Consider the following 19,662-nt stretch of genomic DNA (forward strand, 5'->3'; position numbering starts at 1 on the left):
TGCCTGACCTGCTGAGTATTTCCAACACTTTCTGTTTTTATTTCAGACTTCCAGCATCTGCAGTATTTTGCTTTTACACTATTTTACAATTTGGTTTAGTTCTCTGCCTCCAAGGAAAAAAAAGCAAATTATCAAAACTACACTATTTACCATCAGGGCTGTCATTTTGTTGTGGCTTCAGATGTGCTAAGCTCTCCAGCCATCCATACAGGCCAGCAATATTGTTTTCAAAGTGTTGGTGACATCAACCTTCCTCTGACATTGGGGAAGGTCTGGGCTAGATTGTAAAGTCATGCTTGCGACTTTTGAGCAATTGCACGTGCTCCATTAAAATTAATGGATAGAAAATCATTGCTGGGGCCCTTGCAAATTTGCGATCTGCACTCTCAGTGGGTGAGGATCTGCAACAGGAGCAGGTACTTGTAAATTCACCTCACAATATGCTCCCAGATGATGCCGAGAAATTCCACTATGAAAATGTCAGATATCTAGATTTGTATAACCTATTGAAGAAAATCTGTATGGAAAAATATGGCAACTCCAATTGCACTGTTTCACTAATGTGCTCAAGTGTAATTGTTGCAGCTTAGATTCGCTCACTAATCAGATTTTAAAACAGAAAAATCTAAGTTTCGATACCATTTACTTAGTATCAAATGTAATATCACCTACCATTTAATGAGATGCAATTTAAATTCTGTTCTTAATTATCTGAAGCAACCTTTGCATAAATCTTTCAAATCCTCCTTTAATTTGAACCAAGATTTGCTTTAAACCAGAAATAGGCAATGCAAAGAGAACGTTAATTCACTGAGAATGGAGTAAATACAAATCTGTACTGTACTTCTTTTAAGTGCGTCAAGTAGACATACAATTTACAGTTTGCAAATTCAAATTGCTTTTGTATACAAGAATCCAGTGGCAAAACAACCAGGACACATATAATCACATCAATAGTAAATATAAATATTTTATAAGCATATAAAGGGTAATAGTGCAGTCAAAGGAAGAGTAGGACCAATTAGGAACCAAAAAAAAAACTTGTATTTATGCAGCACCTTTAATGCAATAAAACATTCCCAGGTGCTTCATAGAGGCACTATAAAACAAAATATGACACAGAGCCGCATAAGGAGATATTGGGGCAGATGACCAAAAGCTTGGTCAAAGAGGTCGGTTTTGAGGAGGAAAGAGCGGTAAAGAAATAAAACCAAGAAATGCTGGAAATACTCAGCAGGTCTGGCAGCATCTGTGGAGAGAGAAGCAGAGTTAACGTTTCAGGTCAGTGACCTTTCATCAGAATTGGCAAAAGTTAGAAATGTAATAGGTGTTAAGCAAAAAAAATGGGGGTGGGCAAGAGATAACAAAAGAGGTGTTGAAAGGACAGGGTCACAGAGAATAACTGACCAGAAGGCCAAGGAGCAAAGGCAAATGGTATGTTAATGGTGTGCTGAAAGACAAAGCATTAGTGCAGAGAGGGTGTTAATTGACAGAAAAATGAACAGCCCTAACCCAAAGCACAAACATGAAAAAAAAGTGGGCAGGGACATGGTAAAAAAAGAATGATGAAACAAACTAAAACATAAAAACAAAAAAGGAAGAAAAATAACTGAAAATAAAAAGGGGGGCCCATCATGCTGGAAATTATTGAACTCGTTGTTCAGTCCGGCAGGCTGTAGCGTGCCTAATCGGTAAATGAGATGCTGTTCCTCGAGCTTGCACTTATGTTCACTGGTACACTGCAGCAAACCAGGACAGATATGTGGGCATGAGAGCAGGGGGGCGTGTTGAAATGGCAAGCATCGGAAGCTCAGGGTCATGCTTTCAGACTGAGCAGAGGTGTTCCGCAAAGCAGTCATCCAATCTGCATTTGGTCTCCCCAGTGTAGAGGAGACCACATTGTGAGCACTGAATACAGTATACTAAATTGAAAGTAGTACAAGTAAATTGTTGCTTCCCCTGAAAGGAGCCTTGGATAGTTAGGAGAGATGAGGTAAAAGTGCAGGTATTACACCTCCTGTGATTGCATGGGAAGGGGACGAGGTGTTAGGGGTAATGGAGGAGTGGACCAGGGTGTTGCGGAGGGAATGATCCCTTCAGAATGCTGATAGGGAAGGGGAGGGGAAGATGCATTTGGTGGTGGCATCACGCTGGAGGTGGCGGAAATGGCGCAGGATGATCCTTTGGATATGGAGGCTGATGGGGTGGGAAGCGAGGACAAGGGGAACCCTATCGCGGTTCTGGGAGGGAGGGGAAGGGTTGAGGGTAGAGGTGCGAGAAATGGGCCAACGGTTGTGAATGCGAAGACATGTGAGTGCCATCCACTGTCCACTTAATCCCAAGCCCCCACCCCCCCCCATTACATCACAGCAAATGAGATACTGGTGTATTGAAAGTAAGTGTTCTACATTTTCAAAAACATTCCCATCATGTTGGAACATCGAATCCACCTTGATTCTCTGCTGCCGCTGACTAAATCCAGAACCAATGTCATGATGTCGTATTTCTGGGTTGATGCTTCCGACACGATTCCCTGCACCCCCCATGCCACCATTCCCACTTCAAACGGCCGCACAAAATTCTGTCCATCAAGCTCTGACAAACAGCATTAAAATAAATCAGATAATCTGTTTTTATGGGTTGGTTAAGGTTAAGAAATACTACTGACTAATGAACAGTGGGAAACATTTAAAGAAACAATTCGATGGGTTCAACAAAAGTACATTCCATTCAAAAACAAAAACTCGTCAAGAAACACCCATCCGTGAACCACTCAGGAAGTTAAGCTGAGTATTAGACTAAAAGAAGAGGTTTACAATGTTGCAAAAAATAGTAGCAAGTCTGAGGATTAGGAGTGTTTCAGAAACCAGCAAAGGGCCACCAAAAAATTGATAAAAAGGGAAAAAATAGAATGGGAATAAGCTAGCCAGCAATATAAAAAACAGATTGTAAGAGCTTTTATAAGTATATAAAAAGGAAGAGAGTAGCTAAAGTAGGCGTTGGTCCCTTAGAGGCAAGAAAAATCATCATGGGAGTGAGGAAATGGCAGAGGCATTGAACAAATATTTTGTGTCTGTCTTCACAGTAGAAGACACTATTTCCATGCCAAACATAGGCAGTAACTTCGGGGCTAAAAAGAGTGAGGAAATAAAGGATATTGATATCAGCTGAGAAAAAGTATTGGAGAAAGTTGAGGGACTAGAATCTGACAAGTCCCCGAGACCAGATGGTCTACATCTTAGGGTTCTAAAAGAGATAGCTGCAGAGATAGTGGATGCGCTGGCTATGATTTTCCAGAATTTCTTTGATTCAGGAATGGTCCCGTCAGATTAGAAGTTGGCAAATGTTATGCCGCTTTTCAAGAAAGGAGGTAGAGAGAAAACAGTGAACTACAGGCCAGTTAGCCTAACATCAGTCATTGGGAAGATGCTGGAAACTATTATTAAAGAAGTCTTAAAATTGCACTTGGAAAAGCATGGTATGATTAGAACAAGTCAGCATGGTTTTACTAAAGCGAGATCCTGTTTGACAAATTTATTAGAGTTTTGTGACGATGTAATTAGTAGGGTAGATAACATGGAACCAGTAGATGTATACACCTGGATTTTCAAAAGGCATTCGATAAGGTGCCACATAAAAGATTAATAGGCAAGATAAGGGCTCATGGTGTTGGGGGTAATATATTAGCGTGGATAGAGGATTGGTTAACAGACAGGAAGCAGAGAAAGTGGCCATAAATGGAGCATTTTCAAATTGGCAGGCAGTGAATAGTGGGGTGCCACAAGGATCAGTGCTGGGGCCTCAGCTATTTGGACTCTATATTAATGACTTGGAGGAAGAGACAGAGAGTAATGTATCTAAGTTTGCTGATGATACAAAGCTCAGTGGAAAGGTAAGCTGCAGGGAGGATGTAGAGAGGCTGCAAAGAAATATAGACAGGTTAAGTGACTGGGCAACAAGATGGCAAATGGAGTATAATGTAGGAAAGTGTGAAGTTGTTCACTTTGGTTGTAAAAATAGAAAATGAGTATTTTTTTTAAAAGGTGTGAAACTGGTATGTGTTGATGTTCAGAGAGACTTGGGGGTACTCGTGCAAGGAATGCATAAAGCATTTAGGGCGGCACAGTGGCGCAGTGGTTAGCACCGCAGCCTCACAGCTCCAGGGACCCGGGTTCGATTCCGGGTACTGCCTGTGTGGAGTTTGCAAGTTCTCCCTGTGTCTGCGTGGGTTTTCTCCGGGTGCTCCGGTTTCCTCCCACAAGCCAAAAGACTTGCAGGTTGGTAGGTAAATTGGCCATTATAAATTGTCACTAGTATAGGTAGGTGGTAGGGAAATACAGGGGCAGGTGAGGATGTTTGGTAGGAATATGGGATTAGTGTAGGATTAGTATAAATGGGTGGTTGATGGTCGGCACAGACTCGGTGGGCCGAAGGGCCTGTTTCAGTGCTGTATCTCTAAAAAAAAACATGCGGGTGCAGTAGGCTATTAGGATGGCAAATGGCACGTTGGTCTTTATTGCAAGGCGATTGGAGTACAGGAAGAGAGAAGTCTTACTATAATTGTACAGAGCTTTGGTGAGACCGCACCTGGAATACTGTGTGCAGTTGTGGTCTCCACATTTAAGAAATTATATGCTTGCACTGGAGGCAGTGCAGCAAAGATTTACTAAATTGGTCCCTGAGATGAGGGGGTTGTCCTATGATGAGAGGCGTATTAAATTGGGCCTATATTCTCTGGAGTTTAGGAGAATGAGAGGCGATCTAATTGAGACATACAAGATTTTGAAAGGGCTTGATAGGCGAGAAGCTGAGAGACTGTTCCCACTGGTTAGGGAATCTAGAACATAGGGACACAGTCTCAGGATAAGGGGCCAATCATTCAGGACTGAGATGAGGAGAATTACTACACTCAAAGGGTTGTGAATCTTTGGAATTCTCTACCCCAGATGGTTGTGGATGCTTCATCATTGAATACATTTAAGGCTAGGATAGACAGATTTTTGGTCTCACAGGGAATCAAGGGATATTGGGAGCGGGCAGGAAAGTGGAACTGAAGCCCAAGATCAGACATGATCGCATTGAATGGCGGAGCAGGCTCGATGGGCCACATGGTCTACTTCTGCTCCTATTTTTTGTGTTCTTGTATTGGCCAGGACACCAGGAGAATTCCAAGGTCTTGTAAGCTTTAAAATACTCATGGACAAAGACGAGAGTGGTCCTAAAGGAAGAGTGCTAAATTGGGGGAAGGCCAACTAGACCAAAATTCGGCAGGAGCTGGGGAATGTAGATTGGGAGCAGCTGTTTGAAGGTAAATCCACATGTGATATGTGGGAGGCTTTTAAAGAGAGGTTGATTAGCGTGCAGGAGAGACATGTTCCTGTGAAAATGAGGGATAGAAATGGCAAGATTAGGGAACCATGGATGACAGGTGAAATTGTGAGACTAGCTAAGAGGAAAATGGAAGCATACATAAGGTCTCGGTGGCTGAAAAAAGACGAAGCTTTGAAAGAATATCGGGAATGTAGGACCAATCTGAAACGAGGAATTAAGAGGGCTAAAAGGGGTCATGAAAAATCTTTAGCAAACAGGGTTAAGGAAAATCCCAAAGCCTTTTATTCATATATAAGGAGCAAGAGGGTAACTAGAGAAAGGACTGGCCCACTCAAGGACAAAGGAGGAAAGTTATGCGTGGAGTCAGAGAAAATGGGTGAGATTCTAAACGAGTACTTTGCATCGGTATTCACCGAGGAGAGGGACATGAAGGATGTTGAGGTTAGGAACAGATGTTTGATTACTCTAGGTCAAGTCGGCATAAGGAGGGAGGAAGTGTTGGGTATTCTAAAAGGCATTAAGGTGGACAAGTCCCCAGGTCCGGATGGGATCTATCCCAGGTTAATGTGGGAAGCGAGAGAGGAAATAGCTGGGGCCTTAACAGATATCTTTGCAGCATCCTTAAACACGGGTGAGGTCCCGGAGGACTGGAGAATTGCTAATGTTGTCCCCTTGTTTAAGAAGGGTAGCAGGGATAATCCAGGTAATTATAGACCGGTGAGCCTGACGTCAGTGGCAGGGAAGCTGCTGGAGAAGTTACTGAGGGATAGGATCTATTCCCATTTGGAAGAAAATGGGCTTATCAGTGATAGGCAACATGGTTTTGTGCAGGAAAGGTTATGTCTTACCAACTTAATAGAATTCTTTGAGGAAGTGACAAAGTTGATTGATGAGGGAAGGGCTGTAGATGTCATATACATGGACTTCAGTAAGGCGTTTGATAAGGTTCCCCATGGTAGGCTGATGGAGAAAGTGAAGGCGCATGGGGTCCAAGGTGTACTAGCTAGATGGATAAAGAACTGGCTGGGCAACAGGAGACAGAGAGTAGCAGTGGAAGGGAGTTTCTCAAAATGGAGACGTGTGACCAGTGGTGTTCCACAGGGATCCGTGCTGGGACCACTGTTGTTTGTGATATACATAAATGATTTGGAGGAAAGTATAGGTGGTCTGATTAGCAAGTTTGCAGACGACACTAAGATTGGTGGAGTAGCAGATAGTGAAGGGGACTGTCACAGAATACAGCAGAATATAGACAGACTGGAGAGTTGGGCAGAGAGATGGCAGATGGAGTTCAATCCGGGCAAATGCAAGGTGATGCATTTTGGAAGATCCAATTCAAGAGTGAACTATACAGTAAATGGAAAAGTCCTGGGGAAAATTGATGTACAGAGAGATTTGGGTGTTCAGGTCCATTGTTCCCTGAAGGTGGCAACGCAGGTCAATAGAGTGGTCAAGAAGGCATACGGCATGCTTTCCTTCATCAGACGGGGTATTGAGTACAAGAGTTGGCAGGTCATGTTACAGTTGTATAGGACTTTGGTTCGGCCACATTTGGAATACTGCGTGCAGTTCTGGTCGCCACATTACCAAAAGGATGTAGATGCTTTGGAGAGGGTGCAGAGGAGGTTCACCAGGATGTTGCCTGGTATGGAGGGCGCTAGCTATGAAGAGAGGTTGAGTAGATTAGGATTATTTTCATTAGAAAGACAGAGGTTGAGGGGGGACCTGATTGAGGTGTACAAAATCATGAGAGGTATAGACAGGTTGGATAGCAAGAAGCTTTTTCCCAGAGTGGGGGATTCAATTACTAGGGGTCACGAGTTCAAAGTGAAAGGGGAAAAGTTTAGATGGGATATGCATGGAAAATTCTTTACGCAGAGGGTAGTGGGTGCCTGGAACGCGTTGCCAGCGGAGGTGGTAGACGCGGGCACGATAGTGTCTTTTAAGATGTATCTGGACAGATACATGAATGGGCAGGAAGTAAAGAGATACAGACCCTTAGAAAATAGGCGTCATGTTTAGATAGAGGATCTGGATCGGCGCAGGCTTGGAGGGCCGAAGGGCCTGTTCCTGTGCTGTAATTTTCTTTGTTCTTTGTTGTGCTGTGGAATCATTTACATCCACCTGAGACAGCAGACAGGGCCTCAGCTTAACATCTCATTTAAAAGACAGCCCCTCCAACAGTACAACACTCTCTCAGCACTTCAGTGAAATGTCACCCTAGAAATCAATGCTGTCTTGTGTGAAGGGGAACAGGAAATAGAAGAGAAGGGAGGAAATTGGCAGCGGATGAGGGTGAAAATAAATCTAAATGCTTGTAACTGAAAACTGGGTGTTGAAGTTAATCAAGCATAACTCAGCACATACTCAAAGAAACAAAAATTTTAGCCCCACAAAATAAGCAATGATTACTTTTTTGTAAATATGTCAAACACTCGGCCAAACTTCAATCTAAGTTCACACTTTCAGAAATGCCAGAGGAAAACACAACTGCTTATACATTTTTTTTTATTAGTCATTCATGGGATGTGGGCATCGCTGGCAAGGCCGGTATTTACTGCCCGTCCCTAGTTGCCTTTGAGACGGTGGTGAGCCCCTTCTTGAACACTGCAGTCCATGAAACTCACATTTAGATAGCACCTTTCAGGACATTTCTAAGCGCCTTACAGCCAATTAAGTACTCTTAAGTGTAGTCACTGTTGCAATGTAGGAAACGCAGCAGCCAATTTGCACACAGCAAGCTCCCACAAACAGCAATGTGATAATGACCGGAAAATCTGTTTTTGTGATGTTGATTGAGGGATAACTCCCCTGTTCTTCGTAAAAATAGTGCCATGGGATCTTTTACATCCACCTGAGAGGGCAGACTGGGCCTTGGTTTAATATCTCATCCAAAAGGCAGCATCTCCGGTAATGCAGCACTCCCTTAGTACTGCACTGATTTTTGTGCTCAAGTCCTGAAGTAGGATTTGAACCTCGAACCTTCTGACTCAAAGGAAACACAGCTGATACAGTGATGTTAGGGAAGGAGTTCTAGGATATTGACTTGGCGATGTTGAAGGAACGGTGATAAATTTCTAAGTCAGGATGGTGTGTGACTTGAAGGAAAACTTGCAGGGTGGTGTTCCCATGCACCTGTAGCCCTTGCTCTTCTAGGTGATAGAGGTTGCGCTTTTGAAAAGTGCTGTCGAAGAAGTCTTGCCGAGTTGCTGCAGTGCATCTGGTCATTGGTACACACAGCAGCCATAGTGTGCCTGTGGTGCAGGGAGTGAACATTTAAGGTAGTCGATGGGATGACAATCAAGTGGGCTGCTTAAGTGTTGTTGGAGCTGCACTCATCCAGGAAAGTGGAGAGCATTCCATCACACTCCTGACTTGTGCCTTGTAGATGGTGGAAAGAGTTTGGTGAGTTAGGAGATGAGATGTTGCCACAGAATTCCCAACCTCTGACCTGCTCTTGTAATCAGAGTATTTATGTGACCAGTCACTGTTTCTGGTCACTGCTGATCTGCAGGATGTTGGCGGTGGGGGATTCAGTGATAATAATGCTGTTGAATGCCATGGGGAGATGGTTAAATTTTCTTCTATTGGACATAGTCATTGCCTGGCACTTGTATGGTGTGAATGTTACTTCCACTTATTGGCCCAAGCCTTAATGTTGTCCAGGTTTTGCTGCATCCAGACAATGACTGCTTCATTATTGAGGAGTTGTGAATGGAAATGAACACTTTGCAATCATCAGTGAACATCCACACTGCTGAAATGATGGAAGGTCATTGATAAATCAACTGAAGATGGCTGGGCCTAGGACACTGCTCTGAGAAACTCTTGCAGCAGTGTCCTGGGGCTGAGATGATTGGCCTCCAACAGCCACAGTCATCTTCCTTTGTGCTAGGCATGACTCCAGTCAGTGGAGAGGTTTTCCCAATTCCCACTTACTTAAATTTTAATAGGGCTCTTTGATGCCAGACTCGGTTAATTTAAAAAAAAAATTATTTCATGGGATGTAGGCGTCACTGGCTAGGCCAGCATTTATTGGCCATCCCTACTTGCCCTTGAGAAGGTGGTGGTGAGTTGCTTTCTTGAACCATTGCAGTCCATGTGAGGTAGGTACACCCACAGTGCTGTTAAGAAGGGAGTTCCAGGATTTTGACCCAGCGATAGTGAAGGAACGGCGATATAGTTCCAAGTCAGGATGGGGTGTGACTTGAAGGGGAACTTGCAGGTAGTGGTGTTCCCATGCATTTGCTGCCCTTGTCCTTCTAGTTGGTAGAGGTCGCGGGTTTGGAAGATGCTGTCTAAGGAGCCTTGGTGCAATGCTGCAGTGCATCTTGTAGATGGTACACACTGCTGCCACTGTGCGTCGGTGGTGGAGGGAGTGAATGTTTGTGAATGGGGTGCCAATCAAACTGGCTGCTTTGTCCTGGATGGTGTCAAGCTTCTTAAGTGTTGTTGGAGCTGCACCCATCCAGGCAAGTGGAGAGTATTCCATCACACTCCAGACTTGTGCCTTGTAGATGGTGGACAGGCTTTGGGGAGTCAGGAGGCGAGTTACTCACTGCAGAATTCCTAGCCTATGACCTGCTCTTGTAGCCACAGTATTCATATGACTACTCCAGTTCAGTTTCTGGTCAATGGTAACCCCTAGGATGCTGATAGTGAGGGATTCAACGATCGTAATCCCACTGAATGTCAAGGGGAGATGGTTAGATTATCTCTTGTTGGAAGTGGTCATTGTCTGGCACTTGTGTAGCGCAAATGTGACTTGCCACTTATCAGCCGAAGCCTGGATATTGTCCAGGTCTTGCTGCATTTCTACACAGTATCTGATACGTTTTGAGTCAGCGAGAGGCAGCAGATGCATGGGAACACCACTACCTGCAAGGTCCCCTCCAAGTCACACACCATCTTGACTTGGAACTATATCGCCATTCCTTCACTGTCGCTGGGTCAAAATCCTGGAACTCCCTTCCTAACAGCACTGTGGGTGTACCTACCTCACATGGACTTGATGTCAAGGCAGTCACTCTCACCTCACCTCTCGAATTCAGCTCTTTTGTCCATGTTTGGGTCAAGACTGTAATGATGTCAGGAGCTGTGTGATCCTCGCGAACCCCAAACAGAGCATTGCTGATCAGGTTATTGGTGAACTAAGTGCCACTTGATAGCATTGACAGAGACATCATCCATTATTTTGCTGATGACTGAGAGTAGACTGATGGTAGGGTAGTTGGCCAGATCTGATTTGTCTTGCTTTTTGTGGTGAGGATCTGCCTGGGCAATTTTTACATTGTCAGGCAGTTGTCAGTGTTGCAGCTGTACTGCAACTGTACAGATTGGTAGGGGCACAGCTAGTTCTGGAGTGCAAGTCTTCAGCACTACAGCCAGGATGTTGTCAGGGCCCCTAGACTTTGCTGTAGCCAGTGTGCTCAGCCAATGCTTGCTATCACATGGAGTGAATTGAATTGGCTGAAGACTGGCATCTGTGATGATGGGAACATCAGGGAAGGCCAAGATGGATCATTTACTCAGCTGAAGATGGTTGCAAATGCTTCAGCTTTGTCTTTTGCACAGGTGCACTGGGCTCCCCCGTCAGTAAGGATGGGGATGTTCATTAAGCCTCCTCCTCCCATTAGTTGTTCAACTATTCACCATGATTTACAACTGGATGTGGCAGGATTGCAGAGTTTGATCGGATCCATAGGTTGTGGTATTGCTTAGCTCTATCTATAGCAGACTGCTTTTTCTGTTTAGCATACATGTAATGTTTTCCAGCTTCACGTAGCTGGAACCTCATTTTTAAATATGCCTGATGCTGCTCCTGCCAGGCTCTCCTACATTCCCCATTAAGCCAGGGTTGGTCCCCTGGCTTGATGGTAATGGTAGAGTGAAGGATATGTCAGGCCATGAGGTTGCAAATATGGTGTAATACAATTCTTATACTGATGACAGCCTACAGTGCTTCATGGAGCCAAATTAGGCAGGTAGGCAGCAGGCTGCAAAAAAAAGCCCAATTACAGCAACTGTCTGAGGCTGAACCAGACTCTTTACAACCTTGGTGTCATATTTGGCCCCGAGAAGAGCCTCCAACCACATATCTGCGTCATCGCTAAGACCACTTATTTCTATTCTGTATCATCTGACTCTGTCCCTGCCTCAGCTCATCAGCAGCTGAAACCCTCATCCATGCCTCTGTTACCTCTAGAAGTGACTATTCCAACGCACTCCTGATCAGCATCCCATGTTCTAATCTCCGTATACTTGAGGCCATCAAAAACACTGCTGCCTACGTCCTAACTTGCACTGCCCCATTCGTCCATTACCCCTGCCGCACTGTCGTACTTCGGTTCCCGGTTAAGCAAAATTCTCATCCTTGTTTTCAAATTCTTCCATGGCCTCATCTTTACCTATCTCTATAATATCCTGCAGTCCGACAACCCTCCAAGATATCAGCGCTCTTCCATTCCTGGCCTCTTGAGCATCTCTGATTTTAATTGCTCCACCATCGGTGGTCATGCCTTCAGTTGCCAAGGCCCTAAGCTCTGGAATTCCCTTCCTAAAGCTCTCCGTCTCTCTCCAGCTGTCTTTCCTTCTTTAAAATAATCTTACCTTTTTGACCAAGCTTTTGGTCACCTGTCCTAATATCCCAGGTGGCTCAGTGTCAAATTTGTTTGCTAATGTTCCTGTGAAGCACACTTGGGACTTTTACTATGTGAAAAGTGTTACATAAATACAGTTGTTGCTGATTCTCTCCTAGAAACAGCTTATAGAGGAATTCTTTGCAACACAAGGAATAATAAGTAGGAAACTTGGAAACTGGTACAAAAGCATATTATTGCAGATGCTCCAAATCTGAAATAAAAATAGAAGGTGCTAGAAATATTCAGCAGGCCAGGCAGCATCTGTGAAAAGAGAAAGGGAGTTAACTTTTCAGGTTTATGACCTTCATCAGCACTGGGAAAAGTTAGAAGTGTAATCGGTTTTAAGCAAGTGATGGGGAGGAAGGGGGGAGGGTGGAAAAAGAACAAAAGGGAAGGTCTGTGATAGGTTGGAAGACAGGAGAGATAAAATAACAAAAGAGCTAGTGGTGCAGGGCTAATGAGAGTGGTAATGGGACAATTAAAAAAAGAAAAGAGGCCAAGGACTGAGAGATCAGCGTGATAGCAAGTTGCAGAATTGAAATGACAGGCGACCAGAAGCTCAGTCATGCTTTGCTGACTGAAGAGACGCATTCTGCAAAGCAGTCACCTAAACTGCACTGGTCTCCCCAATATACAGCAGACTGCATTGGGAGCTGTGAATACAGGGACTAAATTGAAAGAAGTACACATAAATCGCTGTTTCACCTGGAAGGAGTGTTTGGGGCCTTGGACCGGTGAGGACAGAGGAGGTAAAAGGGTGTTTTTTAAAAATTCGTTCATGGATGTGGGTGTCGCTGGCCCAACCAGCATTAATTGCTCATCCCCAGTTGCCCTTGAGAAGGTGGTGGTGAGCTGCCTTCCTAAACCGCTGCGGGTAGGTACACCCACAGTGCTGTTAGGAAGGGAGTTCCAGGATTTTGACCCAGCGACAACGGAATGGCGATATAGTTCCAAGTCGGGGGTGGTGTGTGACTTGGTCGGGAACTTGCAGGTGGTGATGTTCCCATGCAACTGCTGCCCTTGTCCTTCTAGTGGTAGAGGTCACGGGTTTGGAAGGTGCTGTCTAAGGAGCCTTGGTGCAATGCTGCAATGCATCTTGTAGATGGTATATACTGCTGCCACTGTGCGTTGGTGGTGGAAGGAGTGAATGTTTGTGAATGGGGTGCCAATCAACCGGGCTGCTTTGTCCTGGATTGTATCGAGCTTCCTGAGTGTTGTTGGAGCTGCACCCATCCAGGCAAGTGGAGAGTATTCCATCACACTCCTGACTTGTGCCTTGTAGCTGGTGGACAGGCTTTTGGGAGTCAGGAGGCGACTTACTCGCCACAGCATTCCTAGCCTCTGACCTGCTCTTGTAGCCATGGCATTTATATGACCACTCCCGTTCAGTTTCTGGTCAATGGTAACCCCTAGGATGTTGATACATCTCCTGCACTTGCTTGGAAAAATGCAATGGGAAGGGGAGGGGTGTTGGAGATGGACCAGGGTGTCATGGAGGAAACAGTCTATTTGGAATGCTGAAAGGAAGGGGAGGGGAAGATGTGTGGCATCACACTGGAGGTGGCGGAAATCGCAGAGAATGATCTGTTGAATACGGAGGCTGGTGGGTAGAAGATGAGGTCAAAGGAAATTCTATCATGGTTTTGGGAGGGAGGGGGAAGGGGTTAGAGTAGAAGTGCAGGAAATGAGACAGACATGGTCGAAGGCCCTGTCAATCATGATGGGGGGGGTGCGAATCCTCAGCTGAGGAAAAAGGAAGACATATCGGAAGCACGGGTATGGAAGGTTGTATCATCAGAACAGATGCGACAGAGACAGAGAAACTGGGAGAATGGAATGGAGTCCTTGCAGGAACCAAGGTGTGAAGAAGTGTAGTCAAGGTAGCTGTGGGAGTCAGTGGGTTTATACTGAATATTCGCTGATAGCCTACCCCCAGAAATGGAGTCGGAGAAGTTGAGGAAGGGAAAGAAAGAATCGGAAATGTGAAGATGAGAGAATGGTGGAAATTGGAGGAAATGGCACCTATACAGTCAATATAACGGAAAAAGAGGTGAGGGAGGCAGCCCAAGTAGGACTGTAACAAGGAATGTCCCACATATCCCACCAAAAGACAGACATAGATAGGATCTATGTGGGGACTCATAGCAACCTCTTTTATTTGGAGGAAGTGAGTGGAGTTAAAAGGAAAAGTTGTTCAATGTGAGAACAAGTTCAGCCAGGCAGGGGAAGGTGATGGTGGATGGAGACCGGTTGGGGTTGCATTCAAGGAAGAGCGCTCAGACTGTCCTGGTGAGGGATGGAGGTGGAGAGAAATTGGACATCAATGGTGTCATGCTCACACAAGGAGGAATTATGAACTACATAATGAACTTATAAAACAAACCCAAAATAACACATTTCCTGAAAAACAAGATGTAGTTGAGAAGTCAGGTGACCTCATCCTGTACTGCCAATACACATGGAAACTACAAGAACCCTGTGTCAATCTTCATGTCTGGACCAGCCTTGGAGAAGGCATTATAATGTAAATGGTCCATTTTGTGTTAATGGCTACCTCTATTCAACGAATTGGGTTAACAATGGCACAGCAGATATGATGCCTCCAAATTCAAACTCAAATGAATGGGTGTGAAAAAACTTCACTTTATCAAAATGGAATGAAGATGGGTGACACCCAGACCCCATTGTTTAACAATGGCCCCACCATCAGACACCATTTATGAGGACAATGGTCACATGACAGGAACCACAGGTCTGATAAGGAGCTGAATAAAAGTATATGCTGGGCAGACAAAGACAGAGAGCCAGAGAGAGAGAGATTCCATCTGCTCAAGCAGAAGAAGAAGGGCCTTGCCTAAGAACACTATAGTTAAAAAGCGTGTAGGCAGTGACTGGAAGTGGCCTTGAACTCCACAGCTGAGAAATTGCACCAGGGTTTTCGACATTGAACTGCGACTGAGATACACCAAAACGATGTCTGCAGCAACAAATCCACCCTCCTGAAACTTTCCAAGTTTTGTCTTCAGTGAACCAAGAAAAAGGAAAAACAGGAGTGCACTGTTTTTTAAAATCTTCACTCCTGGGGAAGAACGTCAGGTTTACAGTAAACTCTTTTTAAACCATCAGACCAAAACACTTTATATTTTAATCTTTATCTTTTAGTGTGTGTGTGTGTGTGTGTGTGTGTGTGTGTGTGTGTGTGTGTGTGTGTGTGTGTGTGTGTGTGTGTGTGTGTGTGTGTGTGTGTGTGTGTGTGTCTGCGTGCGTGTGAGTGTGGGCGAAGCTGCGAATATTTTCGGGTGTTGTTTAATAAACATTTACCTACCTTTAAACCTACGAGAAAACCTGTCATTTGTCTGTTTGTTGAGCATTAAAACACTTAAGGGTTAAAATACATTTCCATTAAAAACGCTGTCCTCAATCAGTTGCGAGGTGAAAAAGGGAAACCATCCCAAACATTTCCCACCTGTCCTTAACAATGGTGAAAAGCAGATGGTTAGGGCAAGGAAGAGTCACGAATGTAGGTGGGAAATGGCTGGACAACGGGAGAAAAAATAGAGTCGAGATAGGAAGAAATCAGTTCAGTAGGGCAGGAGCAGGCTGACGCGATAGGTCTACCAGGGCAGTCCTGTTTGTGGATCTTGCGGAGGAGGTAGAGGTGGGCTCTATGGGGTTGGGAGACTATGAAGTTCAAGGCCGTGGAGGGAAGATCTCTAGAGGAGATGAGGTCATTGACAGACCTGAAGATAATGGCTTGATGTTCAGTGCTGGGGTCATGGTCCAGAGGGAAGTAGGAAGAAGTGTCAGACAGTTGACATTCGGCCTTTGAATGGTAGAGATCGGTTCACTAGACAACACATCACCACCCTTGTCAGCAGGTTTAATGACAATGTTAGGGTTGACCTGACAGAAAGATGTGCTGCAAGCTCAGAGGGAGACAGGTTAGAGTGAGGGGAGGAGAGAAATTGAGACAGCTGATGTCATGCAGGCTGTTCTCAATGAAAAGATCAAGAGGGTAAGAGGCCAGAGAGAGGGTAAGAGCCCAGAGGGAGGGATCCAGGTGGAGGGAGAATACTGGAGATAGGTAAAAGGGTCTACTGTGCCGGGGAAGGACTCCTGACGAAAGAAGACCTCAGTGCCGTGTTGAGCTCGAAATTCATTGAGCTGGGGACATAAGAGGATGAAGCTGAGGCCTTTGCTAAGGACAGATTGTTCAGGGTCAGAGAGGGGAAGGTTGGAAGGTATCGTGAAGACACAACCAGGGATAAAGATTAGAAGGGATAGGTAAGACGGAAGTGAAGGGAAAGGAAGAACCAGATGAACGTTGCTACCCATGAGTTGTTAAAGCACAGTCCATGTTTAGCAACTAATGAGTCTCCTTCCTGTTGGTACCCCTTCACATTTTGTTACATCAGGAAATCTGCTCATTTCATTTTTCATAGTTTCAACGTAGACTTCGTTAACTGCACTCAATGACAATTTATTTCATCAGTTAGCAACTCAATTTGTTAAGCAATCACAACTTAACTTATATTTATTTTGCATTTTCCTTCATTGTATGGCGTGCTTCTCATTGCTCCCATCCCCTCCTACTCCCCCAACAGGAAGTAAAAATCATGTGCAAATTGAAGATCTGATGCCCATTTCTGGGGCCAAGAACATTGTTTTCTTTGCAAACAGTAAACAATTTAATACAGTATATTTAAATTATCTTCTGTTCTGTCAAGAGAATGTAAAATGCATTCAAGTCTGTTCAAAAGAACAACTGACGAGTACTCTTGATCTGCCACAATCCGCATATAAGGATTGATTTAAGGTAGTAACTGCATAGAGTATTATACTGAGACTTACAAACACGCTCTAAAAGTTGTTGATTCACTGTTATAAAAACTTGGAAGCTTTTCAGATACTAATTAAGGAGGACCAGCTGTAGAGAAACCACATGAAAAGAAACAGCGAGCTTCAAATATACAATACTGTCAGATATTAAAAATAGTCTACACTTTAGTATTTAAACAAGATTTGAAATGCAATGGTAATTGTGCAAAGACACAGCAAGTATTTAATAACAAGGAGTGGTTAAAAACCACATCAATCATTTTTATTCAGATACTTAATCTTTATAAAATCCTAATGCGAAGGTGATACTTAGAACATTTGTTTGGCTTTGAAGTGAGACTGGTGACAAACAGCTAAATTCAAAAGTTACTTACTGTTCCTTCAAGAAGTCTGCTACCCGTTTAAAGTCTGCTATGCAGTACTCTCTTTTCATGTCCATAAGAACACTATCTGATCCAGTCTGAACTGGCACATGAAGGAAGGAGTACACCCTAGGATGAAGGAGGATTTTTGCCATTTCCTGCAGAAGGAAAAAAAAGTAAACTCCATCAGAACTACATCAATTAAATTTTTTTCCTTTAAATGCACAAAATATCACACAACTCATGTGCCTTTTCAAAATCCTTCACTCTGAGTACTGCCTATAGAAGGGAGGATCAAAACTACCACACCTTAAAATTTCAGGCTATATGAGGTTGTGAAAAATTGAGGCATGATTAATTGTTAGGTTTATCACAGGCAAATACTGTTAAATAAACAACATGCATTTAAACATAGAAATTTCCTCATCAACATTACTCTGAAGGACATTGTGGCTCTTTTGAACCTTCAGTACTCATTATCTGACTGAAATCAGTTCTCCTCAAAACAATCCTATGGTTTCTAATATTGTCAACAGTACTTTCTTTCTAGTATTCTTTCCTCATGCACAGTTTCAGTGATCTTTTCTACCCTCCTCAGTGGTCAGGGTGTCTAAGCTCCATCACTTCGCACACAACTAAGTCACATTTAGATCTTTCAATGTTTTCATATTATTTGATTAGCCTTGGACATACTGGACATACAGCCAACAAAATCGGAACTCAGTGATGCCATTGATTCTCTAGCCAGCGGAAAAGCCCCTGGGAAGGACAGCATTACCCCTGAAATAATCAAGAGTGCCAAGCCTGCTATACTCTCAGCACTACATGAACTGCTATACCTGTGCTGGGACGAGGGAGCAGTACCCCAGGACATGCGTGATGCCAATATCATCACCCTCTATAAAAACAAAGGTGACCGCGGTGACTGCAACAACTACCGTGGAATCTCCCTGCTCAGCATAGTGGGGAAAGTCTTTGCTCGAGTCGCTCTAAACAGGCTCCAGAAGCTGGCCGAGCGCGTCTACCCTGAGGCACAGTGTGGCTTTCGTGCAGAGCGATCGACCGTTGACATGCTGTTCTCCCTTCATCAGATACAGGAGAAATGCCGCGAACAACAGATGCCCCTCTACATTGCTTTCAAAGCTACACTTAATATTATTTGTGTTTCTCTTAATTTTAAACACAAATACTATCTGTTGATAATGTTATTAGAAAGTTTAAAGAAAGAAGAAACAGATTACTGAGTTTTAATTGCAGTATTCCTTATCCTTTGAATATAATAATCTTTCTTATATGTTTCATGGCTAACATCTACATACTAATAAGTCAGTGAGAAAAAGGGTTGTTAGATACACATCTAAGTTTTTTCTTAAGGTCAGAATCTAGTGGCCATCCCCATTCTCTTGACCTGCAGAGCCTCTTTCAGTTCCTGTCAGTCAGGTTAATTAGGAGGAAGCAGGACCGAAAGTAAGCAATTATTTATTTAATTTTAAAATAAGGATAATCATGTTTTAACTACAGTTAATAATGATGACTAAAAGGGTTAAAATATTTTTGTGTGTTGTTCTACCAAAAGGACATGCTACAGATGTAGAAAGTAAGTAACACAGGTGTAACTCAAAACAACCCACACTATGATCATGGAAAGGTGGGAGGGGGGAGGGAGGGTAGAAGAGGAGGATGGACAATTTCATAAATGAAGGAAAGCAGCCTTTTAAGAATGAGGAATTGTGTACTCCAATTAATCTACAGAGAAACATAGAAAATAGGAACAGGAGTAGGCCATTCGGCCCTTCGGGCCTGCTCCGCCATTCAAAGAAGATCATGGCTGCCCGTCTAATTCAGTACGCTGTTCCCGATTTCTCCCCATATCCCTTGATCCTTTTGGCATTAACGTTCATTTAACCTTCATGAGTTATATGCAACTCATTGGGTAGAAACTCACCTGAGCCAGAAGGTTGTCCTTTCAAGTCCTACTCCGGAGACTAGGAACAAAATTTAGGTTGACACTCCAGTGCAGTACTAAGAGTATGCTGTACTGTTTGAAGTGCCATCTTTCAGATGAGACATTAAACCGAGGTCTTGACTGCCCTATCAGGTGGACGCAAAAGATTGCAACAGTGACTCCCATTCAAGAATACATCATTGGCTAAAAAGCACTTTGGAATGGCATAGAGGCATTATGGCACAGAAGGAAGACATTCGGCCCATCAAGTCCATGCCGGCTCTCTGTAGAGCAATCCAGTCAGTCCATTCCACTGCTCTATCCCCATAGTCCGGCAAGTTTATTTTCCTCAAGTGCCCACCCAATTTCCTTTCGAAACCATAGGGTGGGCTGGGGGAGTCTTCACTTTCACTACCCTCCTAGGTAGCGAGTTCCAGGTCATTAACACTCTTTGGGTAAAAAAGTTCTTCCTCATATCCCCCTGCATCTCTTGATCAAAACCTTAAATCTGTGTCCCCTAGTCCTTGGACCATCAGCTAATGGG

At 44.0% G+C, this 19,662-nt stretch overlaps 1 protein-coding gene across 3 annotated transcripts in view; it reads right to left on the reverse strand.

Annotated features, from left to right (window-relative positions):
* The window catches only part of cdkal1 (CDK5 regulatory subunit associated protein 1-like 1), a 1,149,347-nt gene that overhangs the window by 412,377 nt on the left and 717,308 nt on the right, over nt 1–19,662 (reverse strand). For all 3 annotated transcript variants that reach the window (XM_068056978.1, XM_068056983.1, XM_068056992.1), the window contains exon 10: nt 17,186–17,331. In XM_068056978.1, coding sequence (XP_067913079.1) covers nt 17,186–17,331 — 146 coding nt within the window. The remainder of the gene's footprint in view (nt 1–17,185; nt 17,332–19,662) is intronic.

Source organism: Heterodontus francisci, chromosome 2, assembly GCF_036365525.1.
Source record: "Heterodontus francisci isolate sHetFra1 chromosome 2, sHetFra1.hap1, whole genome shotgun sequence".
Lineage (NCBI taxonomy): Eukaryota > Metazoa > Chordata > Chondrichthyes > Heterodontiformes > Heterodontidae > Heterodontus > Heterodontus francisci.